The sequence below is a fragment of the Microcaecilia unicolor genome, chromosome 8 (genome assembly GCF_901765095.1).
Source record: "Microcaecilia unicolor chromosome 8, aMicUni1.1, whole genome shotgun sequence".
Lineage (NCBI taxonomy): Eukaryota > Metazoa > Chordata > Amphibia > Gymnophiona > Siphonopidae > Microcaecilia > Microcaecilia unicolor.
The window spans coordinates 55,180,389-55,200,563 of NC_044038.1; the positions used below are offsets into that span (position 1 = coordinate 55,180,389).

The 20,175-nt window shown below is 43.7% G+C and overlaps 1 protein-coding gene across 2 annotated transcripts in view; it reads right to left on the reverse strand.

The window, feature by feature from the left end:
• Positions 1-448: 448 nt before the first annotated feature.
• The window catches only part of TBC1D24 (TBC1 domain family member 24), a 78,420-nt gene continuing 58,693 nt past the window's right edge, over positions 449-20,175 (reverse strand). For both annotated transcript variants that reach the window (XM_030211837.1, XM_030211836.1), the window contains one exon: positions 449-5,798. In XM_030211837.1, the coding sequence (XP_030067697.1) occupies positions 5,644-5,798 (155 nt within the window). In that variant the 3' untranslated portion in view covers positions 449-5,643. The remainder of the gene's footprint in view (positions 5,799-20,175) is intronic.

The following is a 20,175-nucleotide window of genomic DNA, read 5'->3' on the forward strand; positions in this document are numbered from 1 at the left end:
AAAAAACACCAATGGCTTACCAAAATAGTACCATGCTGGAAGCCATGAATAAAATCAGTTCCAGCAAAAATACTCACTGCAGCTAATTCCTACATAAACGTTATTTATAGAAGCACAGAGAATCTGGCAGATAAAGTCTTTTCCAAACATCCTGCTTAATATGTATTTGACTTCTTCCATACGCAGCACTTTTCAGCCACATCCAAGCTATCAAGGGAGAACCAGTGACAGGCTGCCTGCTGTAAAGGATGAGTAGTAATCATTGTCTCATTACTGCCATCGTCAAGAGCTTTCCTTCCATCTGTTCTATGCTCTTGCCACAGGACCAGCTCATACAATACCTCATAGGACTTTTGGGTAATGCTGTTCTTAAAAACCCCTAAGCATAGCTGCTCTAAAAGATACTTAGCTACATGATTTTTGATTTCAGTAGCTTAACAACTACACCATTCATGTCAGTGTACAGATGCCAGGAACAAAGAGTAGTTTGAATAATTTTTTTTTTTACTATGGTTACAATCACACAACAATCACATTTGAGGAAGAAGAGAGCATTACTAATTTCATCACAGCTGCCACATCAGCTCCAATACATGCAAGAGAACTACAGGGCTCAGTTTAAGATTTTGAATGAAAAAGAAATATTTAAAGATAAGGCTTAGACCCTTTCTTCCTCCTACTTTGGGAGATATGTATTTTATTGGCTGAGATGTTTCTAGCAGCCAGAGTTGTTCTAGTTCTAATTGCACACTGGCCCAGAGAACTATGAAGCTACAGAAATATTCAAGTTAAAGGTTTCCTCCAGTAAAATTAAGACAAAATAAATGCAGACATATTATAATTTAAACAAATACAAAAGAATACTTTGACTTGCTTTCTCTTAGTGCTGAAATGAACTTCCAATGATACACAAGATGCTTTGATAAGCAGTTACTATTGCAAAGGCCCCAAGCGAATGACAGATGCAAGTACACCGATTAAGGAGTTTAGCTATAGGCATGGACTGTTCAGATCCATTCCAGTTGCAAAGCATGTCAGTTCCTGTGTCTGATGCTACCAGTGGTGTTCACATCAGCAATACAGAACTTATTTTACATCCAGCTCGGTGGATCTGATGCATGCAGTGCAAGAGGCCTAGAGTGATTAAAAGGCAGCACATGAGAAGAAAAACCATCTAACATACATTTAGCCATTTTATAACACGCAAACACAGGAGACACCCTGGCAGGAAAATCCCAACAGCGATTCAATGAAGTTTCGCTGCTAAGAATCATGGTCTCTTGGCCAACACGAAATGTTTCAGGCATTTCTGGACTTCTCACCTGGAGGTAAGCCAAGGACTGAACACAGCAGACAGTGGCCTTGCACAGAAAGAACACAGCTCACATGCGACATTCATCTCATTTCAATATTCTTTGTACCTTGGGCCCCAGTAGAAGCAGCTTTGTAACAATTTTTGTGCATTATCAGTTACTGAATCAATGAAGAATAAGTGGTTTATTTCCAATTGAATCAAGGATCACAGATGCCTTAGAGAGCTAGAGGCATCAGCAGGTCTCAGCATGCAGCAGAGTTTTTCTAGATTTTTAGGGTTGTTCTCATGCTGCTGAAGTGCATAAAGTTAGTTTTGAATAGGTACTATGCATGTGTAAGAGGAAGATACATTTTTCAAACAATCATCCCTCCCAATTCTCCTGCTAGTACTGTATTAAGTGTGCAGAGACATCAGGCAGAAAAAAAGCACAAGTCAGATAAGACCAAATATTCTCCTATGGAATGCTACCAAAAGAGCAACGCTGATGCTGTAATATGGCCATGGTGGATGCAAGCTATGAAATGTTAAACTCAAAACACTTTGTCAACTCATTGTCACTGTAGGGAATTCTGAGTCTGTCTTGCTGGTTTAAAATCTCATTTTAAATACTTTAAAGTTACTGTCCAATAAGCTAGGACAGAACAAATCAGATTTTTAAATTTATGATGCTCTATTTGAAGCTAAAAATGAGCAGACAGTTGGATAAGGATGAGATAAAAAATCTGTTCTTGATAAGCAAAAAGGACCACGCCATGGCAGCATCCACTGGAAAAAAGGACTAGATGAAATTATACAAATGCTAGCATTAAAGTAAATGGAAACCCTTTTAAATGACAAAAATCTAAGTCATGCTCATGGCTGTGGTCATGGAGAAATTATCCAGAAGAGGCACCGCAAGCTCTATTTTCATTTTTTCTTAAATAAACGACATAGATATTTCTGCTCAGGTTTAGAAAGACTTTGTTCTTAAGCAGGACATCAGTGCCATTTCCAGTGCAGGACTCCCAAAACGTGGCTGATACAAAGAGAGGACAGGTGATGCACCAACCACACAGGAAGTTCAGGGAAGCATACAAAAAAAAAAAGAAAGCATCAGCAATTGGGCTATAAAATGTCCCAACCCTGTTAAAGAGACAAGCTGAAAACAATTCTGTCTACAGGTAGTGGAAGGCTCCCCCTCATATCAGGGGTTGAACAGGTATATATTACATATATTAACCCTACAAGCATCTCACATTAAACAGAACACTAATAGGCATAACATGCTAGATCACATCTGAGTTATACATAAGAGCATATAGGGACTTACACTAAATTCCATCTATCTTCTGGTTTACACAAAAGTGCTATTAGATTACAGATTCTGATACACTTGCCCACAGGAGGTCTAACAACATATTAGAGAACACTAAGCACCTGATCCAAGTCTGCAATGGCACCACTGCAGACTGGATTATACTGTATAACTGGTTTACAATAAAAACAAAACCAAAACACACACAGCCATTCCGAACTATTTTATAAATATGGCACTCATATCTTCCAGGACATGTAAATTGGTTCAGAAAACCTAGGCTGACTTCAGCCCCACGTCCCGTTTCACTGTTCATAGCCTCTAGTATTTTTCCATTTTCTCCTAGACCCTCTCCATCTGTAGGCCAATTCCTGTAGCAAGCCCTCTGTAGCTTCTTAAAGAGTCTCTCTCTCTCTCTCTGTTCCCCCAACCCCCACCCCCCCCCCAGATCTCCCATTTTGCTGCCTTTTATGGATTGCTCTTATGGAAGTACTTGACTCTGCTTTCTCTTGTGGTCCAGTACACACCTGTTCTCTAGGGAGCCAGAAGAATAGACTGGATCCAAGTCTCTCATTTGGCAGCCCAGACTAGTCTGTTACCCACCAAGTTGCCAAGCTCAATCCTCTCCATTATGTTTAACGGTCAAATGCATTTTGTTCCCTCTGGTCCTGAAGAAAAGTGAATCATTGGTGCATTACTGCTTTTGGTTAGAAAAGTATAAAGGACAGTCTTAAACCCCAAAAAGATCTGATGAAAGGAGTCTCTGAAGGACGACAAATGAAACTTTATGGACCAGAATTGTATTAATAGCAGCAATGTGTTACTCAGAGCCTTACAAGCTCATCTCCTTCCCATCCACAGTCACAAGCAGGGAGATTAAACTCATATTGCATAACCATGAAAAGAGAGATGACCCAGAAGCAGATGGAGGGGACCGAGCAACTAGAGAGATGTTTTGTGTGGACAGGTCAGGGGAAAATCAAAAGGTCAGAGGAACTCCTGTAACTGTGAACTGGAATTTCTAAGTCCAACATTTGCTTGTCTGACCTAGAGTGACCAGATAACGGCAATTGCAAAGTGTCTATCCCATGGTGGTTTGATCTTAAAGCAGCAGAACTAACAAATTCTTATTTCACTCAGTTGGCAGCTGAAAAAGTGTCATTAATATCCCCCTTCTTCATTTTATTCTAAAGATTTCAACATTATTTCCTTGAGAAACTGTTGCTCAGCCACTTCCTCATGGAGGAGTCTCTGAAGAGCAGAGCAGTGCAGTGCAACTCACACTTGGGGAGGCCTTTACAATCCAGGGAAACAGTGATAAAAAAGTGGGCCACAGAAGCAGATCTGTTTTTAAAAAAGGGCACAGATTTTAAAATAAATGTGACTATAGAAGAAATAAAGCATGTGAGAATAAATACGAGCTGGGAAGAAGGTTGGAAAGGGAAACAGAAGCAAGCAACTGAAAATCACTTTAGCTAGTACTGCTGCTATAAAGAACCACCCCCATGTTAAGTACAGGCTCTGCTTGGCAAGGACCTCATTTCTAGGCATGATCACAACTCTATAATAGTTTTGAATAATCCATCACATCCAAAAATTCCCCCAAATCCCAGTATTAAGAACCTACCTTTACAATGAAATCTGCTACACTCGCACAGAAAACACAGACATTACACAAAAACTGGACTACTGTTGCCACAGAAGCCAACACAGCCTGGAACATCATCCTTCACTAAGAGGCTTTAGTGAGGAAATGTCTGGCTCAGGTCAGTCAACTATACACTGCCTAACTGAAACAGGAGGCAGCTGTTTCAGTACATGTGAACTTCTCATGACTAGACCCTAATGGGGTTATACTTAGAACAGTAGGTTCAAGTCCCATCAAGACCAAACCTCGTTTCCATATTTTATATAAAGATAAGTGGAAGAACAGCTGTTCTAAAAGTTACTTTAGTGCAACACAAACATGCCCGGCAGGGAAGCAGCAGAATTCCTCTCTCTGTCCTCCATTTATAAGTGGAGACTTTTTGATAGTATTAGGAAAGCAGGTAACTATCGGTAACTAAGGACCAGTGCCTTCATTAACCCCTTCTTCATGGGAAAGGGTGGGGGGTCCTTATTCTGTGTGCAAGGGTGATTAAGTCAAACTTCTTCAAAATGAAAACACTGAGAAAGTTCTGACTTGCACTCTGCTTAGAATTAAAGTCACAGGCTGGAAAGCTACCAAGTACTAACTTTCAGGTTTTGCAGGCGTAAGAGACAAAGCTTTATAGTAAGGTGATGCACTGCAATTTTATGCTTTTATAAATCACAACCCAGGAGCCACGCTGCTGGATGGCCTGTGCCGACCCATGCTGCAGGGACCTCTGGCCACATAATTTTGTGCAAGCACCTTGTTTTGCTTTAACTGCCCAGCTAGCTAATTGCATGATCCTGCAAGCTTCAAACTACCTGTTTAGTCAGTTACAGTGAGCAGATATCTGTGACAGAAGAGTCCTGTCTGACTTGTTTCATGCTGCTCAATTGCTCATTTGGAAAACCCACCTCCCCAGTCACAGCTGCAGGCTGCGTCTGGCTCTAGGGAAAGGGTCAACTTGATTATTTTTCTTTACCAAAATGACAAACTATTTAGAAAATCATTGTTTAAAGAACACCATCTTAAAATAAAAGTGAGAATTAGCTGCAAGTGATTTGGGTAAGTTTTGTGTCAATCACTGCTGCTCCTGTCAGACTGGAGTTTTGCTATCTTTCACAAGAAACAGACTTGGTGATTTAAAACAAAACCAAACCCAATAAATCCCATTTTCATAACTGCTTGGTTCCAAATTGCTCTGGCAATACAAACGAGATCGAAGTACCAAACAGCCATGACAATCAGAACCAAACTCACAATGAAAAAAAAGCCAGTCAGGACAATTGCATCAGTCTGGCTCTTGCATAAGGATTGAATTTGGCAATTCAGAGGTTGGTACAGTAGGAAGGGATGTGACAGACATGAACTCTGCTTGGGGTGATCTTCCTTTCGTGGTTACTCTCAGGAGCTCATGATGTCCTTAAAGCCCCACATCTCCACAGTGGAGATCTGAAATGTTTCCGAGCACAGTGGCAGATTGTTGAAGGTGTTACAGTGACTAGTTCTCCCATAGTTCATGTCAGCATCAAGGTACAGAGCCTGGCCATCACCACCACCTGTAGTAGGAATAAAGGTTCTTGTAAGTATTACGTATTGCTTTGGATTTTTTTAAAATTCCACCTGAACTCACAAGTGTGGAAGACAGCACTCACTGAGAATCGGTGACTCAAGATACCGGCACAAATAAGGATATTGCCCAGTGGGTACATTCACCAGCAACGACTCCAGGTCATTGGGGAACATTTGAAGAAGACTCCTCCAATTATTATAAAGTTTGCTGGCTATTGAGAGAAATTGGAGCATATTTACTAAAGAGTGTTTAAGGTGCGCTGCTTTGGCTCTTAACATGCGTTGTGCAAAGGCCCTGTAATAACCGTTGGGGGCATATCCAGGATTCCCCCTACAGTTTCCAAACAGACATGTTCCATGATGTGCTTTACTTTCAGGTGCTATGAACACCTATTAAGGTGGCATTAGGTGAACCCACATTAACTGCACATTTGATAGTTAGCACATGCTACCTACTCTGGGCTGACTGCAATGTGCAGTCCCCACTCCATCCCAAGTAAAACAGTTATTCTACTGCACAAGCTGTTTAATGCCAGCAACATCCTAGTACAGACCAGTGCTAACAATGCATTGCCACACCTTAGTAAACATGCTCCATATTTACCTACTTTTATGAACAATGATGATCTTTAAGGCCAAATATTCTCCTGCTTGTCATGACAGGGACTTGATAAATCCTTTATTTGATTATTTTTTTGCTTACATTTTGTCTTAAATCATCTTCTTTCACATGAGTTTCCAGACCAGATGCCCCTCAACACACACACATCCACATGTGACAAAGGGATATAAAGCAGACGTCCCATGAGCACCAAAATTTGTTCGTAGCTATGCCCCACTCTCCTTCCTCTAACCCAGTACAGGGCCATGAACTGTGGCTCCCTTCAGAACCTTGTCCAGGTGTACCTCAAAATCTCGCTCACTGCTAGATTCCTTCTTCTTCTCTGTCCCTCAAGTACAGCATGTTACTAGTTAAAGCTGGTGTCTCTTTCCCCCTCTCTTCTGTCCTCTCCAGGCCCCAACCCCCTTTACTGGCCTGTATGAGGTTAGGGCTCCTTGTGCCAAAGAAAAAATTAAGCCCAAAGCCAGCATTCAGGAACTGGCCCCAAGCCCTGTGGAGCTGCTGCTGCCACGACCCAGGAAACTGCTACTGGGGGATTATGGGAGACGTCAACACAGGGTGGTAGATAGCACTGGTGCCGCAAGAAGCAGTGGGTAGCTGCCCTGCTCCTGGGTCACCACCTTCACTGTACCTGTTCTTTTATTTCTGTTCATCTGTAAGCATGCACATGGACACCATGACACCAACCAATGCTTTACCTTTGTATTGAAGGATGCCAAAACTATCAGGTCTATTTCAGCAGTCTGTGAACCACATACCTCTAAACAAATTACCCGTTTAAAGATCTATGTTACTGCTTGCTGAAAATCTGTGTAAGGTAGTTTGCTAAAAATCCGCATATAAAACTTTAAAAAGTTATCTGTTTATCAGCGGGATTTTGCCACTGAGCATATACTGTTAAATATTGCCCCTTGCCTGCCCCCCCCCCCAAACTAAGCCCCATTTTAAAATAGATAACTGGCAGTTTAGGGGAATCCTTTCCAAACTGTTAGCTTGCACTATTTGCTATGGAACCCATTCTGGAGTAGATTCAAACAACGGTGTAAAGGACGCTCTGCGCAGAATGGCTTTTATAGAATACTAGCTTAATGCATATTTCGTGCCTAACTTTGGGCACGAGCAAAGTTATGTTATAGGGGACGAGGCAGCAGAGAAGGAAAGCTGTGGGATTGCTGGTGGGTGACCTCAGGCCCAGTGAGGTGACAAAATATTCAGAGCATCAAATGTGATTCACTTTGAATGTTGATCATCAGCAGTGGAAAAGCTCATAATAGCCACATCACCTTTAGCAACAGACAAGGCATCCTTTCTCGAGCTAAGAAAAATGCTTTTGTAATGGACAACTTCTATCCTAAGGAATGAATGCATATTTTGAAACACAGAATATAGCAGAGACCTACTATGAAACATTCTAGAGTCACCAAAGCAAAACTTCTGAAGACATACAACTCCAATGAGTCAAAAACCAGGCTTTCAAACAAAATTGAGTAGAGGAGTGTGGTAGCCGTGTTAGTCCACTCTTAAGGTTATCAATATAGAAATCAAACAAAATCAAACAAAATAAAACATGGAAAAGAAAATAAGATGATACCTTTTTTATTGGACATAACTTAATACATTTCTTGATTAGCTTTCGAAGGAAGAAGGGCAACCTTCGAAAGCTAATCAAGAAATGTATTAAGTTATGTCCAATAAAAAAGGTATCATCTTATTTTCTTTTCCATGTTTTATTTTGTTTTATTTTGTTTGATTTCTATTGATAAACAAAATTGATAAACTAGCATGTAATGAAGACTTGCTCCATGCACAATGTGGCAATCCTGAAAACTAAACGGACTAGATGTGCCTCTAGATGTGCCTCCAGGAGAGGGTTGAGAAGCATACTGTTCTAGATGGTCAAGCTGCTTGGTAGCTAGGAATATCTTTACTACTTCAAATGTTGCTGCCTTATTCGCTAGCAGAAGCAACAGAGAAAGAGGAACACCATGAAAGGCTACAGAGGAAATTGGAGGGTCATGGGATAGGAGGAAAAGTCCTATACTAAGATTTGTAACACAGTGGACACCCCGGAGGGAGTGGAAAACATGAAAAAGGATCTGAAAAAGCTAGAAGAATGGTCTAAGGTTTGGCAATTAAAATTCAATGCGAAGAAATGCAAAGTGATGCACTTAGGGAGTAGAAATCCAAGAGAGGCCTTATGTGTTAGGCGGTGAGAGTCTGCTAGGTACGGATGGGGAGAGGGATCTTGGGGTGATAGTATCTGAGGATCTGAAGGCGATGAAACAGTGTGACAAGGCGGTGGCCGTAGCTAGAAGGCTACTAGGCTGTATAGAGAGAGGTGTGACCAGCAGAAGAAAAGAGGTGTTGATGCCCCTGTACAAGTCGTTGGTGAGGCCCCACCTGGAGTATTGTGTTCAGTTTTGGAGGCCGTATCTTGCTAAGGATGTAAAAAGAATTGAAGCGGTGCAAAGAAAAGCTACGAGGATGGTATGGGATTTGCGTTACAAGACGTATGAGAGACTTGCGGACCTGAACATGTATACCCTGGAGGAAAGGAGGAACAGGGGTGATACGATACAGACGTTCAAATATTTGAAAGGTATTAATCCGCAAACAAACCTTTTCCGGAGATGGGAATGCGGTAGAACGAGAGGGAATGAAATGAGATTGAAGGGGGGCAGACTCAAGAAGAATGTCAGGAAGTATTTTTTCACGGAGAGGGTGGTGGGTGCTTGGAATGCCCTCCCGCGGGAGGTGGTGGAGATGAAAACGGTAACGGAATTTAAACATGCGTGGGATAAACATAAAGGAATCCTGTGCAGAAGGAAGGGATCCTCAGGAGCTTAGCCTAGAATGGGTGGCAGAGCTGGTGGTTGGGAGGCGGGGCTAGTGCTGGGCAGACATATACAGTCTGTGCTGGGGCTGGTGGTTGGGAGGCGGGACTAGTGCTGGGCAGACTTATACGGTCTGTGCCAGAGCCGGTGGTGGGAGGCAGGGATAGTGCTGGGCAGACTTATACGGTCTGTGCCAGAGCTGGTGGTTGGGAGCGGGGTTGGTGGTTGGGAGGCGGGGATAGGGCTGGCCAGACTTATACGGTCTGTGCACTGAAGAGGACAGTACAAATAAAAAAGTAGCACATATGAATTTATCTTCTTGGTCAGACTGGATGGACCATGCAGGTCTTTTTCTGCCGTCATCTACTATGTTACTATGTTACTATTGTGGATTAAAAACTGGTTGAAGGATAGGAAACAGAGAGTGGGGTTAAATGGGCAGTATTCACAATGGAGAAGGGTAGTTAGTGGGGTTCCTCAGGGGTCTGTGCTAGGACCGCTGCTTTTTAATATATTTATAAATGATTTAGAGATGGGAGTAACTAGCGAGGTAATTAAATTTGCTGATGACACAAAGTTATTCAAAGTCGTTAACTCGCGACAGGATTGTGAAAAATTACAGAAGGACCTTACGAGGCTGGGAGACTGGGCGGCTAGATGGCTGATGACGTTTAATGTGAGCAAGTGCAAGGTGATGCATGTGGGAAAATACAACCCGAATTATAGCTATGTCATGCAAGGTTCCACGTTAGGAGTTACGGACCAAGAAAGGGATCTGGGTGTCGTCGTCGATGATACACTGAAACCTTCTGCTCAGTGTGCTGCTGTGGCTCGGAAAGCGAATACAATGTTGGGGATTATTAGGAAAGGTATGGAAAACAGGTGTGAGGATGTTATAATGCCGTTATATCGCTCCATGGTGCGACTGCACCTTGAGTATTGTGTTCAATTCTGGTCGCCGCATCTCAAGAAAGATATAGTGGAATTGGAAAAGGTGCAGCGAAGGGTGACTAAAATGATAGCGGGGATGGGACGACTTCCCTATGAAGAAAGACTAAGGAGGCTAGGGCTTTTCAGCTTGGAGAAGAGACGGCTGAGGGGAGACATGATAGAGGTATATAAAATAATGAGTGGAGTGGAACAGGTGGATGTGAAGCGTCTGTTCACGCTTTCCAAAAATACTAGGACTAGGGGGCAAGCGATGAAACTACAGTGTAGTAAATTTGAAACAAATCGGAGAAAATGTTTCTTCACCCAACGCGTAATTAAACTCTGGAATTCGTTACCGGAGAACGTGGTGAAGGCGGTTAGCTTGGCAGAGTTTAAAAAGGGGTTAGACGGTTTCCTAAAGGACAAGTCCGTAAACTGCTACTAAATGAACTTGGGAAAAATCCACAGTTCCAGGAATAACATGTATAGAATGTTTGTACGTTTGGGAAGCTAGCCAGGTGCCCTTGGCCTGGATTGGCTGCTGTCGTGGACAGGATGCTGGGGTCGATGGACCCTTGGTCTTTTCCCAGTGTGGCATTACTTATGTACTATCTTCTACCGGGAGGCACACTGCAAAGTAACTAAAAGCAGGAACATCTATCCTGCCTGTGGGCCGCCCTGACCCACACAGGCCGGAAAGACTCACTTCAAAGTCAGCACATAGATCGGATACATTGCCCGACTCGCGGATCTCTCTCAAACCATAATAAATTGGCAGGGATCAGCGCAGACACAAACCTAAACTGGACCAGCAGCAGACTCAGCTGACGAAGGATCTGGTACTGACGAGCGACATATACGGACACCCAACATAAAGAACAGCGACAAAAACCCAACTTAAAACAATACTGCTAATACACTTTACCCCCCCAAGATAGCCCCACACAGAGAAGTGCTTTTAACAAATTTCCACACTCGATAAACACCAACCAAAACATAATCGACCACAAAAGCAAACAGATGCCCAACTCTATACCCTTCCACTCATCAGATCAAGGAAATGGGTTACACACAATGGCTGGTCTACTATCTGATTATAACCTGGCTAATTTATCATCAGACACATTCCCTTCAGCAGAGGTCAAAACATACCAATTCTGCCAACACCTAGAGCCTGCCCAAGACAACCGCAATAGGTCCCCTTGAAAACACCTGACACAAAACAATCACCACCAATCGAAAAGGCACCTTGAACAATGATGGCAATCGGATCAAATATCAGCTAGTTCGAACAGATGGTGTGAAACAGCATACCGATTCTACATTGCCAATATCTGCTGGTTATATCAATGTGAGGTCTATAGTAAACAAATCAGAAACTATCAAGGACTGGCTAGAGGAGGAACAACTGGGGCTACTCTTCATAACTGAAACATGGCTAAGATCCCTCGACCCGGTGGTGATTGTATCCCACCAGGATAAAAAATATCACACCAAACCTGGGCCACTAAAAGAGGAGGGGGGCATCGCCAATGTGGTTCTACTGGGCGACACTAACCTACACTTGGACTATCAGAGTGATAGGGACACCCAGTATCTAATGAACTTCCTGGAAATGTGGAACTTCCAACACCCAACTACACACATCAGCCACAACAATGGGCACCAGTTAGACATACTAGCCTACAGACTTGAGAACCATCACGAGATGAAAATCAGAGATGTCATATGGTCACCAACCCCATGGTCAGACCATTATAAGCTAACATTTATCCTGGAGTGAAGATTCTACAATGCCCAACCTAACTCAGAGAAATCACGAGGAAAAATCAACGCAGACCAATTCTGGCTCAACATACATCAAAGCCGTGTGTTAGACCAGCACGACACAACTACCTTCCTGAATCTATGGGATGACGAGAGCTGTACAATACTGGACAAAATATCACTGGATAAGCAGAAACACCACCACAGAAGAACAATGCATCATTGGTTCAACCAGGAAGTAGCGAAGTTGATGGCCTGCTGGACTCACAGGATCTGACAGTGGACATCCCTTGGCCCATGAGCTGGCCAACTACTTCAAACAGAAAATCTCCACCATAAAAAGAGGCCTACACACCCTCATGATCGACATAGGACAGTACCTAGACATGAGAAGCAGCACTGAGGACCCCCTGCTGGCAGACAGAACATGGACAACTTTTACAACTCTCTCCACAGACATGGTTAAAAATCTTGTGAACAGATATGCCAAATCACAATGCCTGCTAGATACTTGCCTGAATTTGCTACCAAAGAATGCCCAGGATGCATTAATACACTGCCTTATGAAATACATCACATCCATGTTTCACCAGGGCCAGTTCCCAAAGGAGAAATCACCCTAACCCCCAACCCTAAAAATAGCACGATCACGCAAGATGTAGTTTCTAACTACAGACCTGTTGCTTCCACCCCCTGCTAACCAAATGGAAGGCATAGCCACAAATCAACTCATGGAATATATGACACACTTTTCCATACTGCACAGCTCTCAATCGGGCTTCCGCCCAAGCCACAGCGCAGAAATCATTTTAACACCTTTGGTGTCAGAACTGAGAAAAGAGATCAGATGGGTCAGTCATAGAAACATGACGGCAGATAAAGGCCAAATGACCCATCCAGTCTGCCCATCCTCTGTAACCCCCAATTCTACCCGTTCCTAAGCGATCCTACATGCTTATCCCATGCCTTTTAAAATTCTGGAACAGTCCTAGACTCCACCACCTCCACCGGGTGGCCATTCCATGCCTCCACCACCCTTTCTGTGAAATAATACTTCCTTAGGTTACTCCTAAGCCTATTCCCTCTTAACTTTGTCATATGCCCCCTCATTCCAGAGCTCTCCTTCATTTGAAAAAGGCTCTCTTCCTGTACATAAATGCCCTTGAGATATTTAAACGTTTCTATCATGTCTCCTCTCTCCCAGCATATACATGTTGAGGTTCATAAGCCTGTCCATATAATTTTTGCATTCAAGACCGTTTACTAATTTCGTAGCCGCCCTCTAGACCGACTCCATCCTGCTTATATCTTTTCGTAGGTGTGGTCTCCAGTACTGCACGCAGTACTCCAAATGGGGCCTCACCAGAGACTTATACAACGGCACAATCACCTCCTTTTTCCTGCTGGTCATGCCTCTCTTTATGCACCCAAGCATCCTTCTGGCTTTGGCCGTCGCTTTTTCTACATGTTTGAAAGCTTTAAGGTCATCAGACACAATCACCCCCAAGTCCCACTCTTCCTTCGCACACTGAAGTACTTCACCCCCTATACTGTACCGTTCCCTCTGAGTTTTGCGACCCAAGTGCATGACCCTGTATTTTTTGGGATTAAACCTTAGTTACCAAATATCGGTCCATTCCTTTAGCTTCGCTAGGTCCTTCCTCATGTCATTCACACCCTCCAGGGTGTCCACCCTGTTGCAGAGTTTAGTATCATCCGCAAAGAGACAAACCTTAGCAGACAGCCCCTCCGCAATATCGCTCACAAAGATGTTAAAAAGAGCTGGCCCTAGCACCGATCCCTGCGGTACTCCACTGACATCCTTTTCTTCAGAGCAAGCTCCATTTACCACTATCCTATGTCTCCTATCATTCAACTAATTTTTAACCCAATCCGTTACTCTAGGTCCCACACCGAGGACACTCAATTTATTTATCAGTCGCCTGTGCGGAACCGTGCCAAAGGCTTTGCTGAAATCCAAGTATACTACATCAAGCGCCCCTCCCACATCCAACTGTTTGGTCACCCAGTGGAAGAAGACAGTCAGATTTGTCTGACACGACCTGCCACAAGTGAAGCCATGCTGCCTCGGGTCCCACATTCCATGTAGTTCAAGAAAGATCACAATCCTCCTCTTTAGAAGTGTTTCCATTAGCTTACTCACCACTGAGGTCAGACTGGCAGGTCTGTAATTCCCAACCTCCTCCTTACTTCCACTCTTGTGCAAAGGAACCACATCCGCCCTTCTCCAGTCCACCGGGACCACTCCAGTTTCTAAGGAAGCATTGAAGAGGTCTGTCAGCGGAGCCGACAGAACTTCTCCAAGTTCCTTAAGCACCCTCGGGTGTATCCCATCAGGCCCCATCGCTCTGTCTACTTTTAGTTTGGCGAGCTCCTCATGAACACAGTCTTCTGTAAACGGGTCTTGGTCTACCATACATCCATCCCCTTTAGCCTTTGTTTTCTGCAGCCCTACCCCTGGTCTTTCATTCGTGAACACAAAGCTGAAATAATTGTTAAGCAGTTCAGCTTTATCCTTATCATCTTCCACATATTTCTCTCCCTCAGCTTTGAGCCTCACAATGCTATTATGGCACTTCCTCTTGTCACTTACATATCTGAAAAAGCTCGTCCCCCAATTTTACCGTACTAGCTATCTTTTCCTCTATTTGCCGCTTCGCTTTCCTAATAGCTTTTCCAGCTTCTCTTCGCTTACTAAGGTATTCTCTCTTGTCTTCATCTTTCTGTGTCGTCTTATAACGTGCAAAGGCTAGCCTCTTTTCCCTTATCTTTTCAGCTACTACATTCGAGTACCAGAGAGGCCTTCTTTTCCTCTTACTTTTATGTAATTTTCTAACATAAAGGTTAGTTGCCTTTAATATAGCTCCTTTCAGTCTTGTCCATTGCTGTTCTACATCCTTCAGCTGTTCCCATCCCGCTAACTGTTCCTTGAGAAATTCCCACATCTCGGCAAAGTTAGTTCCTTTGAAATCCAGGACTTTCAATCTTGAATGAACCCTCTCTTCTGTTTTAATATTGAACCATACGATGATCACTAGATGCCAAATGGTCCGCCACTTTGACGTCAGAAACACACTCTCCACTCGTAAGCACCAGGTACAGAACAGCTACAAACTAGAAGCAAACGGCTTTAAAACAATCTATGCAGATGATGTAACCATATGCCTCCCCTTTGCTGATGACATCATGGCTGCACTAAGAGAAATTAAACGGGCACTTGACCTGATGGAAACCTGGGCCACAACTTTCAAACAAACTCAGAGAAAAAACAAAGTTCATGGCAATAGCCTACCCTCCCAAACCAATACTAAGCAACAATTTTCACGTCGACCAAACGGAATACACCCTAGAGACTAATGTCAAAGTGCTAGGAATACTGATCGACCAACATCTAACACTAGAACAGCAAGAATCAGCCTTAACATCAAAAGTATTCAGCTCCCTATGGAAACTATGACAACAGAGTATATTTTTCAAAATTCACTTTCCACATTATAGTCCAAAGCTTTGTTCTGTGCTAGTTAGACTACTGCAATGTGTTCTATGCGGGTTGCAAAGAATACAAAGTAAAAAAAAACCTCCCTAAAAACAGAACAAAATAAACTCTGTACGTCTCATCTGCGGCGCATCCAAATACGATCATGCAACACCACTGCTGAGATATCTACACTAGCTACCAATAAGAGCAAGAGTAATTTCCAAAATTTGCATTTTCATCTACCAGTTTGTATATGGCATCACAACAAGCTACATGTCACTAGCAGAACTACTGCAACCAATCCTCAAGGGGAAGCTGAGAGATTACCTCATCGTACACCTTCCCAGCTGTAAAAGGGTAGTCTACTAAAGTCTACAAAACGGCCCACACTGCAAACTTCCCATTCACTCCAGATGATGGAATGCATTGCCTAAGGACACATGACACAGCATCACCTATGAAAGCTTTTGCAAAAAATTAAAAACATTTTTGTACAAGAAATTCCTGATCGATGTGACCTAGAATCAAGAGACAGACATCACGACAAGATACAACAAGATTATGTTACCGCACATCCCACCCTAGACATTTAACTCCATTTATCTCTTTTATCCCGCCTCTCACACCCCTAATCTGAACATGTATATCTGCTTAAGTGAACCAACCAACCAACCAACCTGTATTTGTATATATCTAATTAATTTAATGTAACCCACACAGAACTGAGTCCTTGACTCAGATGTGTGTGGGATATAAATCCAATAAAGTAAAGTTATGCCTTCCAAAAGGTCATTGTAAAGGTTAGGACTTTAAATCAGTATTTTTAATAATGTCCATGCCTATCTTGGAAGCCCAGACCAGATGAATTCCACTTATTTACAAAAGGTGAAAAGAAGAGCAAACAGCCAGCATGGTTAACAGATGACGTGAAAGAGTATTTTAGAGCCAAAAGGACATCCTTCAAAGAATGAAAAAAGGACCCGTATGAAGAAAATAAGAAGTAACATAAGCAAGTTAAGTGCAAAGCATTGATAAAGAAGGCTAAAAAAAAAAAAAGAATATGAAGAGAAACTAGTCACAGACATAAAAACTCACAGTAACAACGTTTTCAGGAACATCAGAAGCAGAAAGCCTGTGAGGGAATCTGCGAGGCCATTAGATCATGAAGGAGCAAAAGGGGAATTCAGGGAGGGCAAGGTTATAGCAGAAAGACTGAGTGAAATTTTTGCTTCGGTATTTACAAAAGAAGATGTAACAGATCTACCTGTACTAGAAATAGTTTTCAAGGGTGACGATGCAAAGGAATTGAGAGACATCTCAGTGAACCTGGAAGATGTTCCGAGCCAAATTGACAAATTAAAGAGTAGTAAATCACCTGGACTGAATGGCATGCACCCTAAGGTACCGAAAGAACTCAAACATGAAATTGCGGATCTGCTGTTATTGATCTGTAACCTGTCGTTAAAAATGTCTGTAGTACCTAAAGATTGGAGGATGGCCAACGTAAGGCTGATTTTTAAAAAGGGTTCTAGGGGGGATGCGGGAAATTACAGACTGGTAAGCCAGACATCAGTGTTGGGCAAAATAGTGGAAAATATTATAAAAATAAAGTTACAGAACACATAAACATGGTTTAATGAGACAGAGTCAACATGGATTCAGCCAAGGGAGGACTTGCCTCACCAATTTGCTTAATTTCTTTGAAGGCGTGAATAAACATGTGGATAAAGGTAACATAGTAAATGACTGTAGATAAAGACATGTACGGTCCATCCAGACTGCCCAACAAGATAACTCATTTTACATGGTGATACTTTATACCCGAGTGATTTGTTCTTGCCATTCTCAGGGCACAGACCGTAGAAGTCTGCCCAGCACTGCTCTTGTACTAAGTTCTGAAGCTAATGTTGAAACCCCTTAAAATTTACACTCCAGTCCATCCACATCTATTCAGTCACGATCAGGGCATAGACCATAGAAGTCTGCCCAGCACCGGGTTCGCTTCCTAATTACCGGTGTCAACAGGTGAGACAAATGATGTAGTGTATCTAGATTTTCAGAAAGCTTTTGACAAAGTCCCTTATGAGAGGACTCCTGAGAAAATTAAAGAGTCATGGGATAGGAGCAACGTTCTGGTGTGGATTAGGAATTGGTTCTTGGACAGACAACAGAGGGTAGGGTTAAAATGGCCATTTTTCTCTATGGAGGAGGGTGACTAGTGGAGTGCCGCAGGGACCGGTGCTATTTAACATGTTTATAAATGATCTGGAAATCATGCTACCCAAAAGCCACAAACCTGGAAACCCTGGCAGACCAATCACATCGGGTATTGGCATACTCACGGAAGAAATATCTGGACTTATAAAGGGGATTCTGAAACCTCTTGTGCACAAGACAAACAGCTTTATTCAAGACACCACAGATGTTCTGAAAAAACTGAAAAATATCAAGCAGTTACCACCGCCCTTCTGGTCACGATGGATGTAGAATCACTATACAGCAACATTCCCCATGCGGATGGCACAGCTGCATGTGAGAAGCTCCTAAAAACATCCACACTGGACCATCAATACTCACCAGAAACTATTACAAAATTAATCAAATTTATTCTAACTCACAACTATTTCCGCTTCAACAATGATATCTACCTACAAATCATGGGCACTGCGATGGGCAAAAGGGCAGCACCCCAATATGCTAACCTCTTTATGGCTGAAGTGGAAGAGACATTTCTGAATACATATCAGGCCACACCCCTAAAATACTACCGGTATATTGATGACATTTTTATGATTTGGACTGAGGGGGAAGAAACTCAAACAATTTTACAGTTCTTTCAATACATACCATCCTACAATCAGATTCAAAATTGACTACTCCCCAGAAAAAGTCAATTTTTTGGACACCACAGTTTCAATCAGCAATGGCTACATACAAACATCCATATATAGGAAACCCACTGACAAATGCAGCTACCTCCATAACTCCAGCCTCCACCCTTCACATACAAAAAAATCCATTATCCACAGCCAAGCCACAAGATACCACCGTATCTGCTCTGACCCAGGGGACAGAGATAGGCACCTCAAAATCCTGACTGCATCCTTTGAACAGAAAGGATACAACCCCAAAATCTCCAAGAATATCGCCTCCTCCCTCAAAATAACCAGGGAAAATCTGCTACAAGGAAAAGAAAGCCACAGACAGAACCCCCCTCCCTTATAGTGACATACAACCCAGAGCTGGAAAAACTGAGGAAAATCATAAGAGATCTGCAGCCACTACTCCAGGAGGATGAATTACTGAGGCCCTCATGATCAAAAGCAAACTCTGGCGCTAGAGGCTGTTAACGCCATACTAGCGCCAGAGTTTGCAGCCGACCCATGATCAGAGCCCTCGAGCGCCTGAAACAGCGCACTCGAGGGCTCTCAGCGCAAGTAGCATGCAAATGCATGCTAAACAGGGCTTCTAGCGCAATTAGCTTGCAAATGCATGCTAATTGGCGCTTAACGCATTCATCCCTAATGATCAGCGACCAGCGTGCCAAAGATTGGGTCGCTGGCTGCAGCAAAATCAACGCCAGATCCGAGCTGGCGTTAGATTTTGCGGATCATTGGGGAGGAATGGTGAGCCCTGTCCAGCATGCAGTTGCATGCTGGCAGGCCCCCCTTCCCCCCCAAAGGCAAACACGAACGGGGGGCTGGAGGTCCGGTGGGTCTCCAGCCCCCGAAACCCCCAGAAATCGTCGATCCATCAACAGGGGGGTGGGGGGCTGGAGGAATCCCAGGATGCAGTGGGCGGTGCTGGGCGCCGCCATTTTGGGCGTTGACTGACTGGAAGAGGAGGGAGGCAGGCAGGCTGCGTCCCTCCTCCAACACAAGGTAGGGGGGGCCGGGAGGGGGCCGGGCCGGGGCCGGGTCCAGGGGGGTGTCACGACACCACGGACCACGTCGATGGAGCAACGATTTCTGGGGGTTTCGGGGGCTGGAGACCCACCGGACCTCCAGCCCCCCCACCCCCCCGTTGATGGATCGACGATTTCTGGGGGTTTCGGGGGCTGGAGACCCACCGATCCTCCAGCCCCCCCCCCCCCGTCGCTGGGTGGGAGAGGGTTTGGCTGGCGGTGGCCACGTTTTCTGGGGGTTTGGTGGGGGGGGGGGGGGCCTCGTTGTTCGGGCCTTGGGGCAGGCTGTTTGACAGGTTTGGGCTTTTGACAGCCCAGACCTGTCAAACAAGTGCGGGAGGATTGTGCCGAGCGCATGCTCGGCACAATTCTCCCGCACTTTAAACATGATGATCAAAGATAATAGCGCTGCTTAGATTTGCATGCATTATCTTTGATCATCGATGCAAAAAAGCTCTGCGCTGTCCCGGCGCTATTTTTAGGGCGCTGTTTGGAACAGCGCAGGGCTTTTGATCATCTGGGCCCAAGAGAGATATTCCCATCCCCACCAGTGCTGGCCTTCCGACAGCCACCCAATTTAAAACACAAGCTAGTGAGAAGTAAGCTCTCAACAGAGACCTAAAAAGAAGAGAATGGCACACATCCTTGCAATATATCCAGCTGCAAACTATGACAAAACATTTCACAAGACCCCCCAGTCAATCACAAAGGAAAAATATTCAACATAAAGGAATCCTTCACATGCTCATCTTCCAATGTAGTATAAGTCATCCAGTGTAAAAATAAATGTGACTAAGGGTGCTATATT